We start from the raw sequence: 25422 nt of genomic DNA, 5'->3' as shown, positions 1-25422 counted from the left end.
AGGGATAGTGTATCATCTTGAAAGAGATTCTTGAAAGGCCCATATAGAGAATGCAGTTTTCGAAGGATCAAGTCAGCTGAACTGTTAAGAAGTGTATCTCCCAAGTAGCTGAATAACCTGATGATTTAAGTATTCGTAATCTTCTTCTGATTGTTGTTGTTTAGTTGCTCAGTCGTGTCTGACTCTCTATGACCCCATGGACTGTACCCCGCCAGGCTCCTCTGTCCATGGGATTTGCCAGGCAAGGATATTGGAATAGGTTGCCATTTCCTTCTCCAAGGGTCTTCCCAATCCAGGGATCAAACCTGTGTCTTCTGCATTGGGAGGCAGATCCTTTAACTCTGAGTCACGTGGGAAGTCCATATTCTGATTACTGAGTCACGTGGGAAGTCCATATTCTGATTACAAAGTAATAAATACTCAATGTGGATGACTGAGGAAAAGAAAATGTTTCCCTAATTTTTGGTGTGTTTCCTTAACATATATCTTATTTTTATATTTTTTCCTGCTTGATTCTTTTTTATTATTATTTAAAAAATGGAAAACCCAAGGTGTAGTTTTCATTCAGTACTTATCATTTGATCCTTAGGCCGGTTTTGTTGCAGAAAGTGAAGTCCATTTTTTTTATTTTTTTAGTTAGTGGTAGTTGTTTTAATTAAAAAAAAATTTTTTTTTGGATGTGAACCATTTTTAAAGTCTTTATTGATTTTTTTACAATATTGCTTCTGTTTTATGCTTTGTTTCTTTTTTGGCCACAAGGCATGTAGGATCCTAGCTCCCTGACCAGGAATCAAACCCACACCTCCTGCATTGAAAGGAGAAGTCCTAACTGAACCACCAGGGAAGTCCCATGAAGTCCATGATTTTAGAACGATGGTAGCAATTCACCAACCAAATAATCAGTTTTCACATAGTTTCAATAATTACAGCAACTTCCTTGAACAGTCTGTAGAAATTCGGAAAATGTGGAATTGTCATTTCAGAAAAACTTGTTCTTTACTTGACCTCAATGATCTGCCACTTTGAAACATAAGGACACTTAAGTAATCTGTAACTGTCTGAGCTCACAGCCATCCCCAGCTTCCACTGAAAATCTCTGGGCCGGCTGGTGACTGTGGCCTTAGCATCTCGCTGGACCCCTCCAGAGCAGGGTCCAATGGGGCTTCCATCACCCACTTGGGTGGAAACCTTAATGTATATTGTATATACCACAGAATGCAGCCAGATTTATCTGTGACTTTATGTGAGCAAGCAAGTGTTAAACCACTGAATTAGGGGATGCCCATAATACACCCTAGCTTATTCGGGCTAATTTAGAAGTTGACAGTAAAAGTAAGATGCTGCTGTAACAAAAACCTGCAGTGTGTATCGATATATCGGTTAGGTAAATGGCAGTAAGGAAATGGGACTGGAGGAACACTCAGCCCCTTTTATGCAGTGGTGAAATATTTATGATTAGTCTCCTGTGATCACCTGGAAGGCACATTTGGTTCTTAATGAACTTGTAGCTCTGGAGAAAGTGGTTGGAAAATCAGAATGGTGGTAATTGCATTAGTTGTTGCTGGCTATGTTTAACAAGGTGTTACAAGGAAAAGATGCACAGAGAAAAGAATCGACTCATTTCCAAGAGTAATAACAGGGAATGGAGAAAGGCCAGAAATGAAGGTTGGAAAAATGTACCGCCTTGAGATGATAGCGTCAGAAATGGGATTGAGAAAGACTTCAGAGTGGCCAAAGGCAAATTCAGATTCAGGGTGTGGTACCCAGTGCCGTGTCCAGTTGGAAGCAGGGCAAAAATCAAATGAAAGGTGTGGGTCTGACACCTATAATTAAAATTTCCCTCTGATTTTTATGCCTCAGAGCAAACAGAGGAAGGGTAGGAGCTTCATGCTTGTGGCTGTAGGTGGCCTGAAGGCAGCCGCTGTTGTAATGCGTGAGAGAGGCTTGGGAACATGAAATAAACAAATACACAGCTCTAGGAACCAAGTCTTGAAAGAACAGTGGGTGTGGCTCCTGGAAGATGGAACTGGAAAGTGACTACTGAGTCGTCTGAGAGTCAGACTGCCAAAAAAAAAAAAAAGAACCCTGGCCTTAGAAAGCCTGTGATTATTTGAGACTTTTAACCCTCTAAGCACCCTGAAACTCCAACCATGCACAGGCATCAAAAAGGCTGTGGAAAGCAGCCCCCAAGGGACATAGGCTTTCCAACATCTACTGCACAGGTGGCCAAGGAGGCAATGGAAAATGGAGAACTTTCCAAAAGGTGTCCTTGACGAGCAGTAAATAATTGCAGTGCCCTCTGAGAGCAGTTGTTGTTGTTCAGTCACTCAATTGTGTCCCCATGGACTGCAGCACACCAGCCTTTCCTGTCCTTCACTATCTCCCGAAGTTTCTCAAACTCATGTCCATTGAGTCGGTGATGCCATTCCAACCGTCTCATTCTCTGCCATGCCCGTTCATTTACAGAGTGTCAGTGACTGTTTTTGCATTACAATGGCAGGGTTGAATAGCTGTAGCAGAGACCTCATGGCCCACAAGCCTAACATATTTACTTTCTGGCCCTGAAGAAGTTTGCCGACGCCTGCTCTAGAAAGATGCTTCTCAGAACCGAGAGCAGCCGCTTCTGACTTGATACAAGGACCCATGTGTCTGCTGGAGATTCTGATCTTTTGAGCCGGGGGCTATAAATTGATGGGGCGAGGGGTCATCGCTCATGGGCTGGAAGTGTTTTCTTTCTGCAAGAAGGGAGAAAAGGAATATTTGGTGACCAGACTGTAGCTGAGACATTGAGTGCTCACTGAACATCCATGTGCTCTTTCTAACTGCCCACCGGTTGGGCATGGTCAGAGGATAAGTTCTAGACAGTTGATCATGAATGAAAATGACATGTGTCAAGTCTGGCCTGAGGCCTTGAAAAGCCCATGTATAAGTCTCTGTGCTGTCTTGTCCTCTGTTCTGGAACTCTGAATTCAACTAGTGTTGCGATGGTGGAGACGCAGGAAGGAGACAGCCTGGGTCCCTGAGTCACCACCTGGAAAGGGCTGCCTTGGAGAGTGGCCTGGGTTGCATCAGATTTTGTACTGATGAGAAATAAACTTCTGTTGGGATTAAAGTGCTGAGAGTTGAGGATTGATTTTGTTATTGCAGCTGAAGCTGATATTCTTCAAGAAAAATAATTTTTTTATTGAATTACAGCTGACATACGACATTAATTTCAGGTGTACAACACAGTGATTCAATATTTGGATATATTGTGATATGATCACCACACTAAGTCTAGTTAACATTCATCATCAGGCATAGTTACAGAATTGTTTTTCTTGTGTTGAGAACTTTTAAAATCTATTCTTAGTAACTTTCAAATATGCAAGGCAATATTATTAACCTTGGGCTTCCCTGGTGGCTCAGAGGTAAAGAATCTGCCTGCCAATGCAGGAGACACGAGTTTGATCCCTCGGTTGGGAAAATCCCCTGGAGAAGGAAATGGCAACCCACCCCAGTATTTTTGCCTGGGAAATTCCATGGATAGAGGAACCTGGCAGGCTACTATTCATGAAGTCACAAGGCGTCAGACACGACTAAGCACGCTCACACACATAACTTATTTATAACTGGAAGTTTATATCTCTTAACTCCCTTCACTCATTTTGCTCACGCCCCTTCTACCACCCCACCCTGGCTGCCCACCTCCAGCAACCACTAATCTGTTGTCTGTATCTATGAGCTTGGGGTTTCTTTTGTTTTGTTTTTTCAGGTTTCACACATAAGAGAAATCATACTCTATTTTTCTCTGTCTGACTTATTTCACTTAGCATCCTGCTCTCAAGGACCATCCATGTTGTTACAAATAGCAAGATTTCATTCTTTTTATGGGTAAATAATATTCCACTGTGTGTGTGTGAAGAGGAGCCTGTTGGGCTCCTCTATCCATGGAATTTTCCAGGCAAGAATACTGGAGTGGGTAGCAGTTCACCAGGGAATCTTTCCAACCGAGGGATGGAACCAAGGTCTCCTGCACTGCAGGCAGATTCTTTACCATCTGAGCCACCAGGGAAGCCCCTAAATAAACAAAATATATATGTGTTATATATGTATGTATGTATGTATGTATATATAAAGTTTTTTGTCTTTATTCATTCATCCATTGATGGACACCTAACTGGTTGCCATGTCTTGACTATTGTGAAAAATACTGCAGTGAACATAGGGGTGTATATATCTTTTCAAACTAGTGTTTCTGTTTTCTTTGGGTAAATATCAGAAGTGGAATTGTTGGATCATGTGGTAGTTCTATTTCTGATTTCTTGAGGAACCTCCATACTGTTTTCCACGCTGGCCGCACCACCTTACATTCCCACACAGAGTGCACAAGGGTTCCCTTCTCTCCACATCCTCACCAGCACCTGCCGCTTCTCATCTTTTTGGTACCAGCCATTCTAACAGGTGTGAGGTGACATACTATTGTGGTTTTGATTTGCATTTCTCTCATGATTAGTGGTGCTGAGCACCTTTTCATATACTGAAACTGCTGTTCTGTGTGATAGAATATACATCACACTATGGAATAATTTAAAATAAATCGAGTTTATACTTGTATATAGTTATTATTCAGTTATGCAGTTTTGTACTTAGAGAATTAATAGCTTTGCATGCCATGTAAAATAGTCTTTGAAACACAACTTTTAATAACTTTCTAATACATCATTATTTCTTTGATAATGCACAGAGCTTAAAAAAGCATGGTGAGAAAGACAAGTTCATCCATTGTGTGCAAAAGGGTGCATACATATGTGCTAAGTTGCTTCAGTGGTGTCCAACTCTTTATGACCCTCTGGACCATAGCCTTCCAGGCTTCCCTGTCCCTGGGATTCTCCAGGTTAAGAATAATGGAATGTGTTGCCATGCCCTCCTCCAGTGGATCTTCCCAACCTAGGGATCAAACCCGCGTCTCTTATGTCTCCTGCATTGGCAGGTGGGTTCTTTACCACTAGCGCCACCTGGGAAGCCCGGTATAAAAGAGTAACTTTGCAATTTTCCTGAAATACAATTTAACACTGTGTGTCTTTCCTGTGATCCAGTAATTCTATATCTGGAAACTTATCATCAGGCAATAATAAGAGATGTGGACAAAAACGGATACACAAAAGATTTTTGTTTTAGCTTTATAATATCAGAGTTGGAAATCATCTAAAATGTTCAACAGGAAGCAAACAGTTACATCACCTACAGCATCTCTGCGGGCGCTGCCTGTTTGTTGATGTGGCTTGTTTAGCATCAGATGCTTGCAGCTTGAGGCATGGAACATATATCTGATCTATAAGTACATATGGGATGCGCCCCCTTCACACTGTACCTCTTCATTCCCTGCTGACTGCTTTACGATTAGGGATGCGGCTGGCCAAGGCTTGTCTCCTTTTCAATTCTCTGGCAACTCATGACTTCTGGCTGCAAAGATTCTTCAGATGGTGTCTTGGACATCAAACAGCGACAGCCCAACATTTGGTTACATAAAGTGCAAATGAATCATGAACACGTGGATTATATTTCCGTTCAAATACACAGGGATTTCAATTTATGGGAAATGGACTGTGGGCTGCACGAATTAGCACTAGGTTTGGGAAATTGGTTGAAACCCTGACCAGATCCTCAGTTTAGTTATATCCATCTGCTCTCCCCACCCCTCCTCCCGCCCCAATCCCCCTCCTTAGCACCCTAGAAATGACAGCTGTTTCGTTCCAGGGGATGCTAAAAGCTAGTCTCTTCTCCAAGAAAGACGGGAGGCCAACTTGATTTGCCAGAGGTTCCTGAAGTTTATTTCTTTTGTCCCAAAGCCAACGACGACTAAACAAAATACAAAACGGACCCTCCCTTCCCCTTGGCTTCTGTATTGGAACTTTCTTAATTTTTATTTCTCTCTTTAGTTTCTTCTCTGCCTTAATGTTGCATGTCTCTTCCAGTGCTGATCCCTTAAATGTTGGAATTTCCTGAGGCTCCCTCCTGAGCCCATTGTCCTTATTGTATTTTGTGCGTGCTCAGACGTGTCCAACTCTGTGCAGTCTCAAGGACTGTAGCACACCAGGCTCCTCTGTCCATGGGATTTTCCCTGCAAGAATGCTGGAGTGGGTTGCCATGCCCCCTTCCAGAGGATCTTCCTGACCCAGAGATTGAACCCACATCTCGTGTGTCTCCTGCATTGGCAGGTATGTTCCTTACCACTAGTGCCACCTGGGAAGCCCCAGTTGCTTAGCTGCAAATGGAATCCTGCAGAGAACAAGGACAGCAGCTGATTAAGGTGTGGAGGACAGGGGTTAGGGAGGATCAGAGACTAGAACAGCAGAAGGAAGAGGAAAGGGGACCCATGGCCCTAGAGGAACAGCTGCTGTGTCCCCCACAGACAGCACAGACTCAGAGACAACCACCAAGAGAGCTCCAGGCCGGCAGGGAGGCTGACAGCTCCCTGATGTTTCTCCGGACTCTGGGGCCAGTGTCAGGGGAAGGAGGTGTGAAGTGGCCTGGGAGTGAGACTGCCTTCAAGATCAAACTTAATGCCATCTCCTCCATGAAGTCTAGTCTACAGCAGGGGTCCTCAGCCTCCAGGTCATGGACCGGTGGGTATCTCCTGTCAGATCAGCGGCGGCATTATATTAGAAATAAAGTGCACAACAAATGTAATGTGCTCCGTGTACCCCAACGTTCATGTAGCACTATTTACAACAGCCAGGACGTGGAAGCAACCTAGATGTCCATTGACAGATGACTGAATAAGTAATCTGTGGTACATACATGCAATGGAATATTACTCAGCCATAAAAAGGAATGCATTTGACTCAGTTCGAATAAGGTGGATGAAGCTAGAGCCTATTATCCAGAGTGAAGTAAGCCAGAAATACAAATCTTGTTTGTTAATGCATATATATGGAATCCAGAAAGATGGTACTGAAGACTGCTGTCTTCATAGCAGTGAAGACACAGACATAGAGAACAGATTTGTGGACACAGGTTGAGAGGGGGAAGGAGAGGGAGGGATGGATGGAGGGAGCAGCAGAGAAACCTGTACACTACCACATATAAAATAGACAGCCAGTGGGAAGCTGCTATATGACACAGGGCACTCAAACCAGTGCTCTGTGACAACTTAGAGGGGTGGGATGGGGAGGGAGGTGGGAAGGAGGTTCAGGAAGGAGGGGACCTATATATACCTACGGCTGATTCATGCTGATGGATGGCAGAAACAAACTCAGTATTGTAAAGCAGTTATCCTCCAATAAAAAATAAATTAATTAAAAATATATAATGTGCTTGAATCAACCCCAAACCATCCCTGGCATTTTCAGTCTGTGGAAGAACTATCTTCCATGAAATCCATCCCTAGTGCCCAAAAGGTTGGGGACCGCTGTGTGTTCTCATCACTGGGGTTCCTGTCCCTCTTTGAGCACGCTCCAGACCCTTAAGCCAGTCCAGTCCTCCCCCACTCTGCGTCCTCAGCTCCCCAGTGTCCTCCCACTCTGCCTTTTGGACACTGGACTGGATCTAGGCTTCACAACTTGGCTCTTGGACTTCCCTTGAGAATAAGCTCTGGCCTTTGGTGCTGCCTTCCTGTACTTCAGACTGCCTTGGAGAGGATGCCTGGCCTTGGGTGGACCCTGGGCCTCTGTTGAGTTGGCATATATCTAGGCACATCTAGTTCCCCCTGGAGAGGTGGGATTCAGACAGTGGTCCTTTGTCTCCCTGGCTTAGGACTCGGTCAGTGTCCATTTCAGCATCCCTGCTGAGCCTCTCCAAGGTCTCCTCAGCTGGACCACTGAGTAATCTCTCCACTGCAAGACTGAACTCACACGACCTTCCAAATAGTGGGGTTATTACCTATCCATCACCTCCAGGGAGAGCAAAGACAGGACACCCCAGGGATTACCATGAGATTTTCATGTTTGTTCTGGTTCCCAAGTCATCTCTGTGCCCCACTGGGTCCCCGATGCTTCCTGCATCCCTGCCTGGGCTGGTGCTGCTATTTCTGTCCTTCTTGCTCTCTGAGCTACAGCACTCAGCCTGGCTGGAGCTCATGGTCAGCCAGCCAGAGGGTGGCCTCTAGAATCTGTGGGCAACTTGTTAGTTCCTTCCCTACCTTCTTGTCTAGTTTGGAGGAGGTAACCAGGCTTTTTTTTTTTTTTTTTAATTTTATTGGAGTGTAGTTGCTTCACAGTGTTGTATTAGTTTCTGCTATACTGCAAAGTGAATCAGCTATGTGGTAGTTTAGTTACTAAGTCGTGCCCGACTCTTTGTGACCCCATGGACTGTAGCCCACCAGTCTCCTCTGTCCATGGGAATTCCCAGGCAGGAATGCTGGAATGGGCTGCTCTTTCCTCCTCCAGGGGATCTTGCTGAGTTAAGGACTGAGTGTGTCTCCTGCATTGGCAGGAGTGTTCTTTACCACTGAGACACCTGGGAAAACTCATATTCTCTTATATTCTGTGTTTATAATTGAGACTGTGTCATTTGACCCCATCTCCATTCACTTGGGTTAGGGGTGTCTTCAGAGAGGACTGTCGTTGTTCAGTCGCTGAGTCATGTCTGACTCTTTGTGACCCCATGGACTGCAGCACACCAGGCCTCCCTGTCCATCACCATCTCCCAGAGTATGCCCAAGTTCATGTCCAATGAATCGATGATGCCATCCAACCATCTCCTCCTCTGTCGTCCCCTTCTCCTCTTGCCTTCAATCTTTCCCAGCATCAGGGTCTTTTCCAATGAGTCGGCTGTTCACATCAGGTGGCCAAAGCATTGGAGCTTCAGCTTCAGCATCAGTCCTTCCAATGAATATTCAGGGTTGGTTTCCTTTAGGATTGACTGTTTTGATCTCCTTGCCTTCCAGGGGACTCTCAAGAGTCTTCTCCAATACCATAGTTTGAAAGCATCACTTCTTCAGCACTCTACCTTCTTTATTGTTCAGCTCTAACATCCGTACATATATAAATGTGTTCCTTTTGGAAAAGTAGGAAATGCAGAGAAAAAGAAATGAAAAGCACTTATAATCCCTCTCACTAGCCAGAGATAATCTGTTTATGTTGTGGCATATACTATCAATGATAATCTATTTTCAGAAAAAAATGCGATTTTCCATATTTCTCTGTTATTGAACTTAACTCTTTAACCCCCATTTTTCTGGACAGTGGGTTTTTAAAAATATTTATTTACCTGGCTGCACTGGGTCTTAGTTGCAGCACTTGGGACTTTTAGCTGTGGCATGTGGGATCTAGTTCCCCAACCAGGGATTGAACCCAGGCCCCTGGCATTGGGAGTATGGATTCTTCGACTCTGGACCACCAGGCAAATCCTGAAGATGGAAAATGGATTTTGCTAATCCAAAGTAAATTTAGTCATTCCTGGTTTACTCCCGATTTTAGTCAGGTCTCCTCTGGGTTCCTGCTCAGCCAGTTGAGGGTCTCCCTGCCTGGTTGTTATGTGAGATGATGGCACTGGGGAATGTGTACAGAGCCTGTGGTCCCCTCTTTGAGGCATTCTCTGTAGAGGGAGCTGCCAGCTTCTCCTTTGTCCGAGAGGTTCCATCCCCTCCGTGTTAGCCATCCAGGGATCTTATTCTCTCACCACAAAGGTCACCCTGCTTTGTCCACATCCAGCCGTCTGGGGCTCTTGGGTCAGCTGGGGCCTTCAGGTATTCTGGGCATCTCTTCCAAGTTCACCTCTTCAGGGAACTTTCAGCTCCTCTCTCCCACCCTACCTCCATCCTCCCATGGGAACCCAAGGGACTGTTCCAGGATCTTGGTCTAACCATCCCATGTGAACATTTCTAATCTGAGTTGGCTCAGGACACTCAAATGAGGTTCTTTCCTCCCAGTATTTCAGGCAGAAAGTGGGACCCAGGTCTCCGTGTTATGTCTTATCCCTAATATGTACTATCTGTGTGTCTTGGTGCCAACCACAAAGGGGCAGAAGTGAGGAGTTCCTCTGCAGCCATGTGTTCTTTGAAACTCATCTTCCCTTCACTTGGGAAGACTTTTATCTTCTTTCAAATAAGAAAATAGCCTCTCTTATATCATCAAGTGTTTTTCCCAAATCTGTGGGTTTATGGTATAAATTTTGTGCTCTGTATCCTCCAGACTTTGCTCTTTGTAGTCCAGGCCAAGCTTTCATCATTGAAGAAACAAACAAAATACACACAAATTCAAATGTGTCAGTGTCCTATTGCTGCGGTAACAAATTGCCACAAAATGAGTAGCTTAAAACAATACATAGAGGGACTTCCCTGGTGGTCCAGTAGTTGGGACTCTGCCTGCCAATGCAGGGGACATGGGTTCGATCCCTGCTCCAGAAAGATCCCATGTGCCACAGGGTAACTAAGCCCGAGTGCCACAGCTACTGAGCACTTGCTCTAGAATCTGTGAGCTGTAACTACTGAAGCCTGCATGCCCTAGAGTCCATGCTGTACAATGAGAGAAGCCACTGCAGTGAAAAGCCTGAGCACCGCAACTAGAGAGTAGCCCTTGCTCATTGCAACTAGAGAAAGCTCAGCACAGCAGTGAAGACCCAGCACAGCCATAAATAAATAAATTGATTAAAAGACACCAACACAAACTATCTTAAAGTCAAAAGTCCAAATTGGGTCTCCATGGGGTAGAATGAAAAGTGTTGGCGGAGTTAGCATTCTTATCTGGGCGCTGGAGGGAAGAATCCTTTCCCTTGCTTTTGCTGGCTCCTGGAGGCCGTCTCCATCCTTGGCTTATGGCCCCCATCCGCATCATCAAAGACAGCAGTGTCGCTTCTTCAAGACTCTGTCTAACTCTGACCTCCTCTTCTGCCTCCCTATCCCACTTTTAAGGACACTTCTGACTTTATTGGGCCCACCTGGGCCATCTAGGATAATCCCTTTATTTTATTTTAATTGGAATATAGTTGCTTTACATTGTTGTGTTAGTTTCTGCTGTACCACAAAGTGAATCAGCTATATATATATATATATATATATATGTATATATATATCGTCTCTCTTAAGCCTGCCTCCCACACTGTCCATCCCACCCCTCTAGGTCATCACAGAGCACTGAGCTGAGCTCCCTGAGCTATACAGCAACTTCCCCCTAGCTATCTATTTTACACATGGTGGTGTGTAAAGGTCAGTGCTACTCTCTCAGTTTGTCCCTCTCTGATTAGCAACCTTAATCCCCTCTTGCATGTAACATAGCATGTTCACAGGTCCCTGAAAATAGCATGTGGACATCTTTGGAGGGGCCACTCTTCTGCCTACTAATCAAGTAATAATTCCTTTGTCAAAGGCTTAATTCATATGATCAAAAGCTATGACCTTCAGAAGTATAGTCTTTGTTATTGATTTAACAAAGTTTACTTTGGAGTCCCAAAGCCAGTGATTTAACTTAAAAAAATTTTTTTTAATTTAAAAATGTTTCTACCATCCTATAAGTGTTATGAATTGAAAGCTATTGCTATTCTCTGATTTTGAGAATAACCTAATGGATATTGGAAAACTTAATGGATACTGGGAAGCCCATGAAGAAAAAGAAAAATCCCTCTTTTTTTTTTTTTTCTGGCCATGCTTTGACATGTGTGATCTTAGTTCTTCAACCAGGATGGACTCTGTGGCCCCTGCAGTGGGAGTGGAGAGTCTTAACCACTGAACCACCAGGGAAGTACTTCCCCACCCCCCACATCCCTCAATTTTAGTTCTCCAAATTTAATTTTGCTTCATGAATATGGATCACACTACACACTCTGTGTTTGTTACCTGATTTAATTCGCTTAGTGATGTAATACATTTCTGACAATGTTGTTGTTGTTCAGTTGCTCAGTTGTGTCTGACTCTTTTGCGAGCCCATGGACTGTAGCCCCAGGCTCCTCTGTCCATGAAATTCTTCAGGCAAGAATACTGGAGTGGGATGCCATTTTCTTCTCCAGGGGATCTTCCTAACCCAGGGATCAAACCCAACTCTCCTGCCACTAGCAAGTGGGTTCATTACCCCTGAGCCATCAGGAAAGCCCTTCTATGACAATAAATCTTTATTACATCATTTTAATTTCTGCAGACTATTCCCCTGTCTAGCTGGCTTCCCATTGCTGACGCACCTGGGAACCACTAGAATGCAAGGCCAGTGTCTGGCCCTCGTGGTTCCTTGTGCATAGAGTACCTGCAGCATGCTGCAGGTCCATGGCCTGGGCAGTCAGTTGGTTACTACGAGCAAGGTAGAGCAGGCAGCAGGAAGCACCAGCTCTGGATCCAAACCCTCATCCTGGAAGAAGGATGACCTTCGGGGAACTGTTCTGACTCCAGGTGCTGACAGCAGAGGTTTTTTTTTCTTTTTTTTTCCCCCTGGCACCCTGGAGCACTGCCCAGAGAAATGATTATTTGAGGGAGGTGGGAGGTGGGGAGGCAGAGTGGTCACAGTGACCTGGAGGTGGTTTAATTGAGTGATGGTGATTCAAGACTCTGAACAGTGGTGCTGAGTGAAGTTAGACAGAGAAGGAGGGACATTATTTGACATCCCTTATGGGCAGAATCTTTAAAAAGAGGTGATAAGAAAGAACTTATTTACAAAACAGACTCACAGACTTAGAGAAGGATCTTATGGTTGCCAGAGGGAAGGATATGGGGGAGGGATAGTTATGGAGTTTGGGATGGACCTGTGCATACTGCTATATTTAAAATGGGTCACCAACAAGGATCTACTGTACAGCACAGGGAACTCTGCTCAATGTTATACAGCAGCCTGGATGGGAGGCGAGTTTGGCGGAGAATGGATACATGTATATGTATGGCTCAGTGAGTCCCTTTGCTGTTCACCTGAAACTATCACAGCATTGTTAATCGGTTACACCCCAATAAAAAATTTAAAAAGTTTTATTTAAAAAAGACTATGAACGGGGACTTCCCTGGTGGTCCAGTGGCTAAGACTCTGCCCTCCCAAGGCAGGGGGCCCAGATTTGATCCCTGGTCAGGGAACTAGATCCCTCATGCAACTAAGATCTGGTGCAGCCAAATAAATATTTTTTAAAAAGCTATGAATGGGGGGAGTGACATCAGTCAGGAGGCCAGAGGCATCCATAGCAGGAGCTCACCCCTAGAAGACCTGGGCCACTTGGCAGGTGACAGGTAACCCAGGAGGTGACGCTCCTGCTCAGGGTCTGTCAGTCCTGCTTCCCTGGTGGTTTTTTCTCTATCAAACATAGCAGGCTTTTACTTGCGTCTGCTGTCACATTGCCATGTCCTGAAAACCATCACATGTCTCCCCAGCTTTCGGCCCCGACTCTTTGCCCACTTACTGTATATTCTTTTGGTCTTTCTGGTGGGGGGAATCCAAGGATTTCTTAAACCCAGCAATCAAATCGGTCATTTAAAATAATAGTATGCCTTGTCCAAGTCTAAAAATAGATCCTTCAGGGTATGGGAAGGCTAACAAGGGGAAGTTGGGCAGAGAACACTGCGCAAGTTTTGGAGCCCAGTTCCCCAGGGCTGTGTCCACTTTTCTTTCATGCCTCCTCCTCTTGACAAGGGCGGGAGTCAGGGCGCCTTCTGTTTGTCTTGATTCAAGTCAGCCTCCACCTTCCCCCGAGCCCAACTGCCCTTCGCAGGACACAGACTGCATTCACCCCGCCTCACTCCACCCCAGCCTCGCGCGAATTTTATGAAAGCCGTTTTCACTGGGATTCAACAGGCGCTGTGTGTGTGTGGCGTGTGTGAAGGAGAAAATGAATCACTTCGACTTTGGGCAAGGACTGGAGGTGTCGTGTTTGTCCCTTGCAATGACATAAACACACCAGAACTCATTAAGAAGAAAAAAAAAAGATTGAGGGTGGGAAGTTGTGGGGGAACGGACTCCAGCCCTTGGGATGATCTGAAAAGTTCAGCACGTTTTCCATACATTAGACCTCAGAGAGCATCGTGTTCTGCCCGCTCGCAACGGACTCCCAGTCCAAGGGAAAGTTTGAGGTTTTACATTTCTGTTTGTGGTACAGGAAAAGGCTTGTGATCTGAGGGCTTGATTCAGTGAAATTACATCGCCTTCTACACATTCGCTTCTCAAGGAGGGCAGGAGTTGGAAGCAACTGTTTTGAGACGTTAAAGATTTGCTGGCAGAGGGAAAGGGATTTTTTTTTTCTTCGCTCCCTGCCGGCGGGGGGGAGAAACAGTTCTAACGAGGAGTTACTTTGTAATTTTAACTCCCATTCAAATACTCCCAGCCCTAGAAGCTGCTGTTGATCCCCCAAGACTTCTTGATCCGAACCCAGAGGGACCAGTCACTGCTCTCCCACATCCTCAGAGCCCCCCGACATGAGTTTGCAGAAGAGGGTCTTCCCACGAAAGGAGAATGGTGAGTGGGGCTGAATCACGGGGAGGTGGAGATGGAGGGTTTGACTTTTTCTTTTTGACATTCTCCCAGAGGAGTGGAAGCATAGAAAAGCATTGTTGGGGTTATACTGTGTTGTGTTTGTGTGTGCGTGTGTGTGTGTGTGCATGTGTGGTGCAGTCCCTCCCTGTCTGTCTGCGTTGTCCTCATGGAGGCTGGCTGAGTGCTCACTAGGCTGCTTGTCAGAAGGGTGAAGGGTGGGCTTTACTGCAGGACCACCCAAAGGGGATGAGAGAAAGCCCTGGCTAGGGCAGCCGGTTTGTACCTGCTCTTCCTTCCTCTGTGAGGGGTCTTGGCAACTTTCAGGGGCAAGGGCATCGATGTCAAATGTCCAAAGTTGTCAGAGTCCCCACGGCTGTGCTCCGGCTTCTAACAGGATGCAGAACAGGAGGGGATGCTGCTCAGTGTCTGGGGGAGACAGGAGAGCACGTCTCTGGAGCAGGGACCCCCTCAGAGCCTTCTCGGATCTAAGTGCTGAGAGGGGCGCCAGGTACTCGGGCCAGACTCCCTGCCTTGCCGCAGGTACAGCCTCTGCAATGGATCAGATGGTTTCTTATAACAACCTCCTTCTTTCACTCCGGAAACATAAACAAACAGGCATCAGGGGAAAGGATTTTAACCCCTCAGCCCAGCTTTTAAAGTCAACACTGGCAAAGCTTCAGCTCTGTTGTAACTTTGGCAGAAGAGAATAAACACGTGGTTTTCTTTTAAAAAAGAAAGAGAAGCAAGTCAAAGGCACATTTCTGACTTTTCTAGCTCCAGGAGGAAGATACGGCCGAGAGGCTGGAACCCTGAGATCCATTTGGTTAGGTTCCATTAAAGTGTCTCTGACTTCAGAAGAAAGGCAGTGGAGCATAGGGACCAAGACCCCAGGGCTGCATGGTCTGGCTATTGAGATGGAACCTTAGCTCTAAGATGAATGGGCTAGTTGGTTTGGGGAAAGGTAATTAACCTCTCGGGGCTTTCCTGTTGGCTCAGTGGTAAAGAATCTGCTTGCCAGTACAGGAGACATGGGTTCGATCTCCCTGGTTTGGGAAGATCCCCTGAAGGAGGTTATGACTACCCACTCCAGTATTCTTGACTGGAGAATCCCATGGACAGAGGAGCCTGGTGGGCTACAGTCCATAGGGTTGCAAAGAGTCGGACATGACTGAGTGAATAACACTTCACCCCACCACCAATTTTCTATTTGTCAATCTACAGAGAGTGCAGCTGCTTTCTCAGACACTTGGAATTCATTCTCAACAGATTATTTAGCGCAGTCTCTGCTTCAGGCACTGTGCTGGGCTCTGAGGATATACTGGGAAACTGGAGATAAAAAGCACACATACACATCAATATGATGACAAGAGGATTCGTCACTATGAGAGGCTCTCACTGGGGAACTGGCCTAGTCTGGTGGTCAGGGTGGGCCTCCCTAAGAAGGCGCCAGTTGAGTTGTGTGTGGAGCTTCGGGAGTTAGGTTGGGTGCAGAGGTAGAGAAGCAATAAGAAATGAACTGTCTCAGATCTTATGAGCTTAACATCACCTCTGTGTGCTTTGTAAACATCTGTCCATCAGTCTGTTTTCCTCACAGCATCTTTCAAAATATCATCCTGGTGGGACTTCGCTGGTGGTCCAGTGCCTGAGTATCCACCTTGCAGTGCGGGGGAAACGGGTTCAATGCCTGGTCTGGGAAGATCCCACATTCCTTGGGGCAGCTAAGCCCTCGAGCCACAACAAAAGATCCTGCATGCTGCAACTAAGACCGAGGCAGTCAAATAAAATTTAAAAAAAATTTTTAAAGCATCCTGGTGACTTGTCAGTGCAGGGAAAAAAGAGGTTTTGCTGGTGGAGCCAGGCCTCAAGAGCCCTTCTCTCTGTGTGTCAGCCCGTTATCTCTCTTCCCCACATCTGCTGGCCAACCCTGGAGGGTGCCTCTTAGAAATCTCTCTGTAAATACCAGCACCTCCCTCCACCTGGGGGCTTTCAGCACAGGTGCTGATTTAGGACCCTGATGGGCATGGACTCACTGGATCTTCCCCTGCATCCCTATGAGGCAATGTGTGCACTAGTCACTCAATCGTGTCTGACTCTCTGTGACCCCATGGACTGTAGCCCACCAGATTACTCTGTCCATGGAATTCTCCAGGCAAGAATACTGGAATGGGTTTCCATGCCCTTCTCCAGAGGATCTTGCCAACCCAGGGATTGAACCCAGGTCTCCCATATTGCAGGCCGATTCTTTACAGTCTGAGCGAGACAATGGGGAAAGCCTTGTCTTTATTATAAGGTGAGCAGAAATGGGGCCTGGGGAGCTTATCCAAATGGTGAGCAGCAGGACTGAGGTTTGAACCCAGGCAGCTCTGTTTCATGCTAAAGCGTGAATTCTTAGCATGTGGCTGAAAAATAATGACAGCAATCCTTAGACACATAACAGACCAATTGCCATGCTGATGTTTCTACTTGGCGTTAGGCTTCTCAGTTCCTGTGAAGTTATTGGAACCATCACCATTATGGCGTCAGAAAACCACATCAGGGACACAATTGATTTCATACCTCCCCCAGTTATCAACTTAGCTTGCTTTCAATTGTGTTCTTTCCAAAATATTATTATCAAAAATGTTCAAACATATAGGGAAGTGGAAAGAATTGTAGTCAACAAGCATATACCTACTATTTGATTCTACAAGCAATGTTTCTTTGCCTTGTTACGTGACTATCCATCCCACCAACCCTCTATCCACCACCCATGCATCCATCTTATTTTTTTTAATTTTTAAAAATATATTCATTTATTTTGACTGCACTGGGTCACTGTTGCTGTGCACAGGCCTTCTGTAGTTGTGGTGAGTGGAGGCTACTCTCTAGCTGTGCGCAGGCTTCTTCTTGCAGTGGCTTCTCTTGTTGCAGAGCACGGACTCTGGGGCACATGGGCTCAGTAGTTGCGGTGCACGGGCTTAGTTGCCCCTCAGTACGTGGGATCTTCCAGACCAGGGATGGAACTCATGTCCCCTGTCTTGCAAGGTGGATTCTTAACCACTGGACCAGCAGGGAAGTTCCCATCTTATATTTTTAATACATTTCCAAATAAGTTTCAGGCACCCCTACACTTCACTTCTAAACACTTCAGCATGTCTATAATGAAAACAAGCTCAGTATTTTCTGGCTGTTCTTCTTTCAGGTAAAGTTTACACACAGTGAAATGTATGTACCATTCGATTAATCTTGAAAAACAGATACACCTGAGAAACTTACCTTGTTAGGAACATTACTCTCAACCCAGAAGGCTCTCCCATGTTCTGCCTCAGTTGCTTTCAGTTTTTACTAATATTAATAACATATTATGTGCCACTAGATGTAAAGACCTAATTTAATAAAATACAGTGAGAGTTGGACCATAAAGAAAGCTGAGAGCTGAAGAACTGATGCTTTCATATTGTGTTGCTGAGAAGACTCTCGAGAGTCCCTTGGACTTCAAAGAGAGCAGACCAGTCCATCCTAAAAGAAATCAACCCTAAATATTCCTTGGAAGGACTGATGCTGAAGCTGAATCTCCAATACTTTGGCCACCTGATGCGATGAGCTGACTCATTAGAAAAGACCCTGATGCTGGGAAAGATTGGGGGTAGGAGGAGAAGGGGACGACAGAGGATGAGATGGTTGGATGGCATCACCGACTCAATGGACATGAGTTTGAGCAAGCTCCGGGAGATAGTGAAGGGCAGGGAAGCCTGGTGCGCTGCTGTCCATGGAGTGGCAGAGTCAGACACGACTGAGAGACTAAACAACAGCAACCAAGTACAGCACTGCTTCATCCTATGCTGGTCTCATGGGCAGAGCCCTTGGTGGCAAAAGTGCCCAGCTCTGCTGGGTAGACCTCACAGTGAGTTCAAGTGCAGATTTTGGCTGGGGTTTGGGGAGAAGGGAGCAGCATCAAGCAGATGGTTTTGGGGGGCAGAGGAGAAGCAGGTACAGATAATGGTGCAGGCTGGGTGTAGGGTTGGAGTGGGGCTCCAGGCTCTGACAGCAAGGTTAGGAATAGGCCAGGACAGAGGAGACAGAGCAGGTGCCCTTCATGGGAACTGGACGCTTGGGTGGCAAAGAGAACCATGTCAAGGCTCTGTATATACTCACGTGTCCCAGGGCCTCACGTGGGGTCCCCTTGGAGGGTCCCCTCCCCAGGCCTTTTTCACAGGAGATGCCCTGTATGTCCTGCTGCAGACCAGGCTGGTCCAGGAATTGGAGCCCGTGCAAGCATCTGTCCCTGGGAAGATGAACATGGGAGCAGCCAGAATGGGTATCACACAGGGTAGGGTGTATGCATTTTAATGTCTGAATGGCTGAGATGGTATGAGATGAAAACGGACTTCTGGCTCCTGCACCCTGCCTTCTGTCCTGGTCGAGGATGGCATCTAGGGTACCATAGGTGGAGTGCTGCTGGACGAAGGCAACACTGATGCTTCTTGAAACAGCACCATGCATCAGGCAGTGAGAACCTTCCTATTGAAATCTTTTTTGAAAATTGATTTTTATTTATTAAAGCTGTGCTGGGTATTCATTGCTATGTAGGTTTTCCTCTAGTTGCAGTGAGCAGCGGCCTCTAGTCATCGCAGTGCGAGGGCTTCTCATTGCGGTGGCTTCTCTTGTGGAGCATGGGCTCTAGACGCACAGGCTCTAGATTCATAGGCTCTAGACACACAGTTTCAATAGTTGCAGTGTCTGGGCTCAGTAGTTGTGGTACATGGGCTTAGTTGCTCCATGGCATGTGGGATCCTCTTGGACCAAGGATTGAACCCGTGTCTCCTGCATTGGAGGTGGGTTTTGTATTTATATTTTTTTAGTTTTTTTAAAAAAATTATTTATTTTTAATGGAAGGATAATTGCTTTACAGTATTATGTTGGTTTCTGCCAAACATCAACATGAATCAGCCACAGGTATTCGTATGTCCCGTCCCTCTTGAACCACCCTCCCACCTCCCTCCCCATCCCACCCCTCTAGGTTGTTACAGAACCCCCATTTGAGTTCTTTGAGTCATACAGCAAATTCACACTGGCTCTCTATTTTACATATGGCAATGTATGTTTCCACGAGAGTCCCTTGGAGAAACTCCAAGTTCCAAGGAGATCCAACCAGTCCATCCTAAAGGAGATCTTCCTGAGTATTCATTGGAAGGACTGATGCTGAAGCTGAAACTCCAATACTTTGGCCACCTGATGTGAAGAACTGACTCATCTGAAAAGACCCTGATGCCGGGAAAGATTGAAGGCAGGAGGAGAAGGGGACAACGGAGGATGAGATGGTTGGATGGCATCACCGACTCAATGAACATGAGTTTGAGTAGGCTCCAGGAGTTGGTGATGGACAGGGAAGCATGGCGTGCTGCAGTCCGTGGGGTTGCAAAGAGTCGGACACGGCTGAGGGGCTGAACTGGATAGAACTGAGTGTGTGTTTCCATTTTACTCTCCGTACATCCCACTCTCCCCTCCCACCCCCTCCTGCCCCACCTCGTGTCCCTAAGTCTGTTCTCTATGTCTGTGTCTCCACTGCTGCCAGCACGTGGATTCTTTACCACTGAGCCACCAGGGAAGCCCTTAAAAGGCTGATAATAACACATGTTACAAAGGAGATAGGTGAAGCTCAGAAGGGGGCATGGCTTATCCCAGGCCGCACAGCCAGTCAGCAACAACCTGAGAGTAAGAGTTCAGGCCTCTGAACTCCTGGACCATGGTGGGCTTTTCCCGCCATACCCTTCCTGTGACTGGAGGGTGCATACGCATACCTGGGCATGCAGTTAGTTATATTTGCCTGTCTCTGTCCCTATTATATCTGACCTGTGCATATATCTCTCTATGCATCTGACCACAGAGACATCTGACCTCTCTCCCTCCTTCCTCTTGCCTTTTTTACCTGTGTTTTTTTTTTTTTTTTTTTTCTCTTCTCATTCCTTCCTCCAATAGCTATTTAACATCCAGGGACTGTGCAGGGCTACAGAGAGAGAGAAGACACAGTCCCTGGCATCAGGGATCTCACAGTAAATGGATAAGACCCTGATGAGAGAGCTTTGAGATGACAGCAGAGCAGCCCCTAATTCCATTGGTGAATTGGGATGGAGGTATCATGGAAGACTTCCTGGAGGAGGTGGCTCTGAGCCAAACATGAGAGCCGGCTGAGAAGCAGGGGCTCTGTGAGTTAGAAAAGGGCAGCATATGCATGTGCTGAGGTGCGGAAGTGGGAGAAGGCACGAAGCCTCCGGAGGAGTTTCCAGCCTGGGGGAGATGAGCCTGTGACCTTGGGCGGGAATTGAACATTTTTACTTATTGAGTCAGTCATATCATGACAATAACAAATTAAGAAAAGAAAGCAGGGATTTCTTCATCTTTAAAAACGTTGCTTTCTGAAGCAAGTCAGGAAGCGACTTTCCTGCGATAACTGTGTGGGCAGGAGGACTGCAGGAGAGGGCCTGGCTGTTCCCTCCCAACCCTGGCTCACCCCTCGTCCTGTCTGAACACATACTGAACAGAGCTGGGCCCCTGGCTCAGAGAGCTCCAGCATCCTGTAAGAGCCAGAAAAGATGAGGGACTCAACTATGTCTACACCCTTATAAGAGGCAAGACCCCAGACTGAACACATGGTTCCTGCCTAAACCTTGTGGAATGGAAACAGCCCCCACCTCCATCCTATCCTGGGTGTGTCAGTCATGCATGAAAACCTGGCCTTTTCTTGTGGCCGGGTGGAGGGCAAGCAAGCACACCGTGTGCAAACCTTCCTGATCAGGGCCTGGAAAAAGCACCACCCAAACACCAACCTTTCCCTCTCTCTTTGGTGCTTAACCCTTTCTCAACCTCCAGCCCCTGTGCCTGGGCTGGGGGTGGGGTAGGAATTTCCAGATTGCTCAACTCCGCCTGGTTTGTTTATTCAGTGTTTATTCCAAGGGCCAGAATGGCCTAGACTTTGTTGTTAGATAACCTTGGGCTCAAATGCTGGCTCCGTGCCTTGGGAAAGCCTGTTACCAGCTGGTGCCTCCTCTTTCTCCCTTCCCCATCCAGAAAATAGGAATAATGAATAGCACCAACCCTATAAGTTAACTGTGGAGATGGATGCTGTGTCAACAGTACTTAGTAGGGTGGCTCAGAGCAAGTGCTTCGCGAATGACAGTTGTTGCTGTTATTTTTGGCCGCATCACACAGCATGTAGGATCTTAGTTCCCTGAACAGGGATCGAACTTGTGCCCCTGCAGTGGAAGCTCAGAATCATAACCACTGGACTGCTAGGGAAGTCCCAGTTGTTACTGTTATTAACCAGTCAAGCTTCTGTACCTCCAAGTGTTCCATCCTGTAGCTGTGAATTAAACCAAGTGATTCTGCTTGTCCAATCCAAAGGGCCACTGATGCTCTCAGAAGTAAACTCTCTTCTCTCAGAGAGAACTTGCTCCCTCTTTTCTTATCTGTGGCTTTGAGAAACTAGGAGAGAGGGTCAAATAGGTTAAGTTCCATCTAAACCTGAGCATAATCACCTATATTAGATTAAGAAAATGTCTTCCAGAACTCCCTGTAGACTCTAAAATACAAACAAATGTAGATGCTCATTACATGGCATTAGTCATTTATTTATTCATTCAGTTTGGGGTTGATTCATTCACCAAGTGTTTACTGAGTTCTTCTGGACCAGCCATGCCCTAGGGCTGCAGACCCCGCAGTGAACAAATCTGATGAATTCCTCCTGTCTGGGATGTTTGCACTCTAAATGGGACGGAGAAATACAAACCACAGACCAAATAGACTGCAAGACACCTTCAGATGGTGACGAGTTCTATGAAGAAAGTAAAGGAGATATACCACATCTTTTTTATCCATTCCTCTGTCGATGGACATCTAGGTTGCTTCCATGTCCTGGCTATTGTAAACAGTGCAGCAATGAACATTGAGGTACAAGTGTCTTTTCTGAATTATGGTTTTCTCTGGGCTTATGCCCACAAGTGGGATTGCTAGGTCATATGGTAGCTCTGTTTTTAGTTTTTTAAGAAATCTCTGCTCTGTTCTCCATAGTGGCTGTACCATCTTACATTCTCACCAACAATGTAGGAGAGTTCCCTTTTCTCCACACCCTCTCCAGCATTTATTGTTTGTAGATTTTTTTTTTTAATGATGGCTATTCTGATGGGAGTGAGGTGATAGCTCATTGCAGTTTTGATTGTGTTTCCGTAATAATTAGTAATGTTGAGCATCTCTTCATGTGTTTTTTGGCCCTCACGGTGGGAGTTTTTAATTCCATTTGGCAGCTGAGTGAACCAAGGCTGAGACATGACCGACATCCCACAGTAGGAGCTGGCCAAGCTTGGTGTGTGGTTCGGGGGCCCCCACTTCTCACCCACGTGGGGCTCTCCAGATGCATCCTCCCAGCTTTCTTCAGGCACGAGCTCACCTTTGGGGAGTGTCGGAAGCAGAGGGGAGGTTCTCATTTTCCTGGAAGAGTCCCAGGTGGCACGGATGTCTCCACTAGGAGAGAAACCGCACTCAGTGAAGGTCTGGGCCGGAATGAATTCACCTGCTGGGAGTGAGCAGGTGGGTGTCATCTGAAGATGGAAAGCAGGACCTGGATTCAGACACAAGGACAAAGTGTGGGAGGAAGGCTGTAGGGCCCGCAGAGGCTGTGGGATCTGGAAGGGCCAGGCTGGCCTCCTGGGCTGCCAGATCGCCCCCAGCCTTTCTCTGCCAGTGAAGCAGCCTTTGTGGTCTACCCCTGGGCTTAAGCCCTGACTGCATCGCAGGTGTGAGCAGAGCAGGCGACACTGACCAAGGTTCCCTGCACTTTATACAGTTTTATTTATTTTTGGCTGTGCTGGGTCTTCATTGCTGCACAGGCTTTCTCCAGTTGTGACGAGCAGGGGCTCCTCTCTAGTTGTGGTGCACAGTCTTCTTATCGCGGCGGCTTCTCTTGTTGTGGAGCACGGGCTCTAGGGCACACAGGCTTCAGTAGTTGCGGCTCCCAGACTCTAGAGCACAGGCTCAGCAGTTGTAGTGCTTAGCTGCTCCATGGCATAGGAGATCTTCCCAACCCAGGGATAAAACCAGCATCTCCTGCATTGCAGGCAGATTCTTTACCACTGAACCACCAGGGAAGCCCTGCACTTGAGAAGTTACTCCACTGCACCCCAGACTCAGCCCTGCCATGTGGAACTGCCCCCCACACCCGTTGACAAAGGCAGCTTTATCCCCAAAGCTCCTCCCTTGTGACCATGGGCCCCATCCCAACGATGGCCAGATTTCCAAAGCCTTGCATGGCTTCCCACGGATTGCACCTACACCCTCATTAAAGCCCCCAGCCAGCCCTGAAACATTTGGTGGTGAGCGTCAGAAAGCATTCCGTTTGTTAGAAGAGAGGGTCACACAAAAGTCCCAGCCTGGTCCATACAAACAGCTCACAGAGGCCGTGCTTAGGCCAAAAGTGTGGGATGGTCTTTAAGGGGCAGACGGGTTAAATGTCACCCTTAGATCAGGCTCTCCAGGGGGACATGCGGGGGAAAAGCACTCTGCCCACGTGATGAGAGTCCCAGTAGGACACACAGAAGTGCCTTGTCCCCTGATGCTGTGGTTCTCAACTTGCTCTACATAAGTGAAGTCCTTGGTTCTTGAACTTGTGCCTGTGTGCTCAGTCATGTCCGACTGTATGCAACCCCATGGACTTCAGCCTGCCAGGCTCCTCTGTCTATGGGATTCTCCAGGCAAGAATACTGGAGTGGTTTGCCACTTCCTTCTCCAGGGGATCTTCCCAATCCAGGGATTCAGCTTGTGTCTCCTGCATTGGCAGATGGATTCTTTACCACTGAGCCATCTGGGAAACTCCCTTGAACTTGAGCAAGCACCAGATGATCCTGGAGGGTTTATAAAATGGAGTGCCAGGCCAGGCCCCATCCTCAGAGATTCTGATTCTGGAGGACTAGGTGCAGCTTAAGAATTGGTATTTCTAGAAGAATCTTCCATGAGTTCAAACTTGTTACATAACTTATTTTTTCCATTGTTTTCCCTGGGGCATCCCTATTGATGCTGACAACTGGCTCGGGGACATCAGGCTTGGGACAGACAGGCTCCCAAAAGCCAGTTTCTTTCTCTCTCTCTCTTTTTTAAAAACATGTATTTGGCTCTACCACATCTTAGGGCTTCCCAGGCAGTGCTAGTGGTAAAGAACCTGTCTGCTAATGCAGGAGACACAAGAGACATGGGTTTGATCCCTGGGTCAGGAAGAATTCCATGGACAGAGGAACCTGGCCGTCTACAGTCCATGGAATCGCAAACAGACACAACTGAAGTGACTTCGCATGCATGCATGCACCACGTTGTGCCGTGCAAACTCTTAGGTGTGGCATGTGGGATCTAGTTCCCCAACCAGGGATTGAATCTAGGCCCCCTGCAGTGGGAGCATGGACCACCAGGGAAGTCCCAATACGATGCCATGAAGAGAGCCAGGGCTTTGGGGTTGGGTGGATCTTGATTAGACACCTGGCTTGACATCTTGCTACCTACGTGGCCTCTGGAAAGTCACTAGATTTTTGCTGAACCAGTAATGGGCTATGACCCTGGGTGTCCAGGTCTGGCACTTAGTAGGTGCTCAATGAATTTCTATGCAGTGACTTTTCACCTGTAAAATGAATGTAGTGATATTAAAAGATCCATGGCAGGATGGTGTGAGCTGACCTTATGCCAGGCTCTCTGAGACACTGGGTCATGACCTTCCTGACCTCCCAGCCACTTCTGGGTTATCCAGGGAAGGCAGGGGTTGCCTGGGACCACAAGGAGGAGCCTTGCCGGGTTCTGGGCTTCTGGGCGGCACTGGCCTCCTGCGTGTTCTCTGCCAGCCCAGCAGATGGTGGACTTTGTTCTGAGTCCGAGCTTCCCAGCGCTGGCAGCCCGGCCCTTTTGGACCAAGCCACTTCCCACGGAGAAGTCAGATGGCTCAGGTCGGGAGTCTCCGAGCTGGCCAATGACAGGTTGGCCACATTTGCCCAGAGTCACCTGTCCAGAGCAGGTGCTGAGAACGGTGTCAGATCTCAGGATCTGATTCAGAGAGCAG

General features: G+C 46.9%; 1 protein-coding gene and 1 pseudogene across 6 annotated transcripts in view; one reads left to right on the top strand and one right to left on the bottom strand.

The window, feature by feature from the left end:
* IL16 (interleukin 16) overlaps nt 1-25422 on the top strand; it is a 123392-nt gene that overhangs the window by 227 nt on the left and 97743 nt on the right. Inside the window, exon 2 of one of the 6 annotated variants that reach the window (XM_044933383.2) lies at nt 14206-14336. In XM_044933383.2, coding sequence (XP_044789318.2) covers nt 14297-14336 — 40 coding nt within the window. In that variant the 5' untranslated portion in view covers nt 14206-14296. Of the gene's footprint in view, nt 1-13590; nt 14337-25422 lie in introns of those variants that run through there. The other 5 variants (XM_025271290.3, XR_003105188.3, XM_025271289.3 and 2 more) reach the window with 5 other exon arrangements.
* Nucleotides 907-1074, bottom strand: LOC112580867 (annotated as a pseudogene).

Source organism: Bubalus bubalis, chromosome 20 (genome assembly GCF_019923935.1).
Source record: "Bubalus bubalis isolate 160015118507 breed Murrah chromosome 20, NDDB_SH_1, whole genome shotgun sequence".
NCBI classification, from domain to species: domain Eukaryota; kingdom Metazoa; phylum Chordata; class Mammalia; order Artiodactyla; family Bovidae; genus Bubalus; species Bubalus bubalis.
This window is presented reverse-complemented; position numbering and strand designations above follow the sequence as displayed.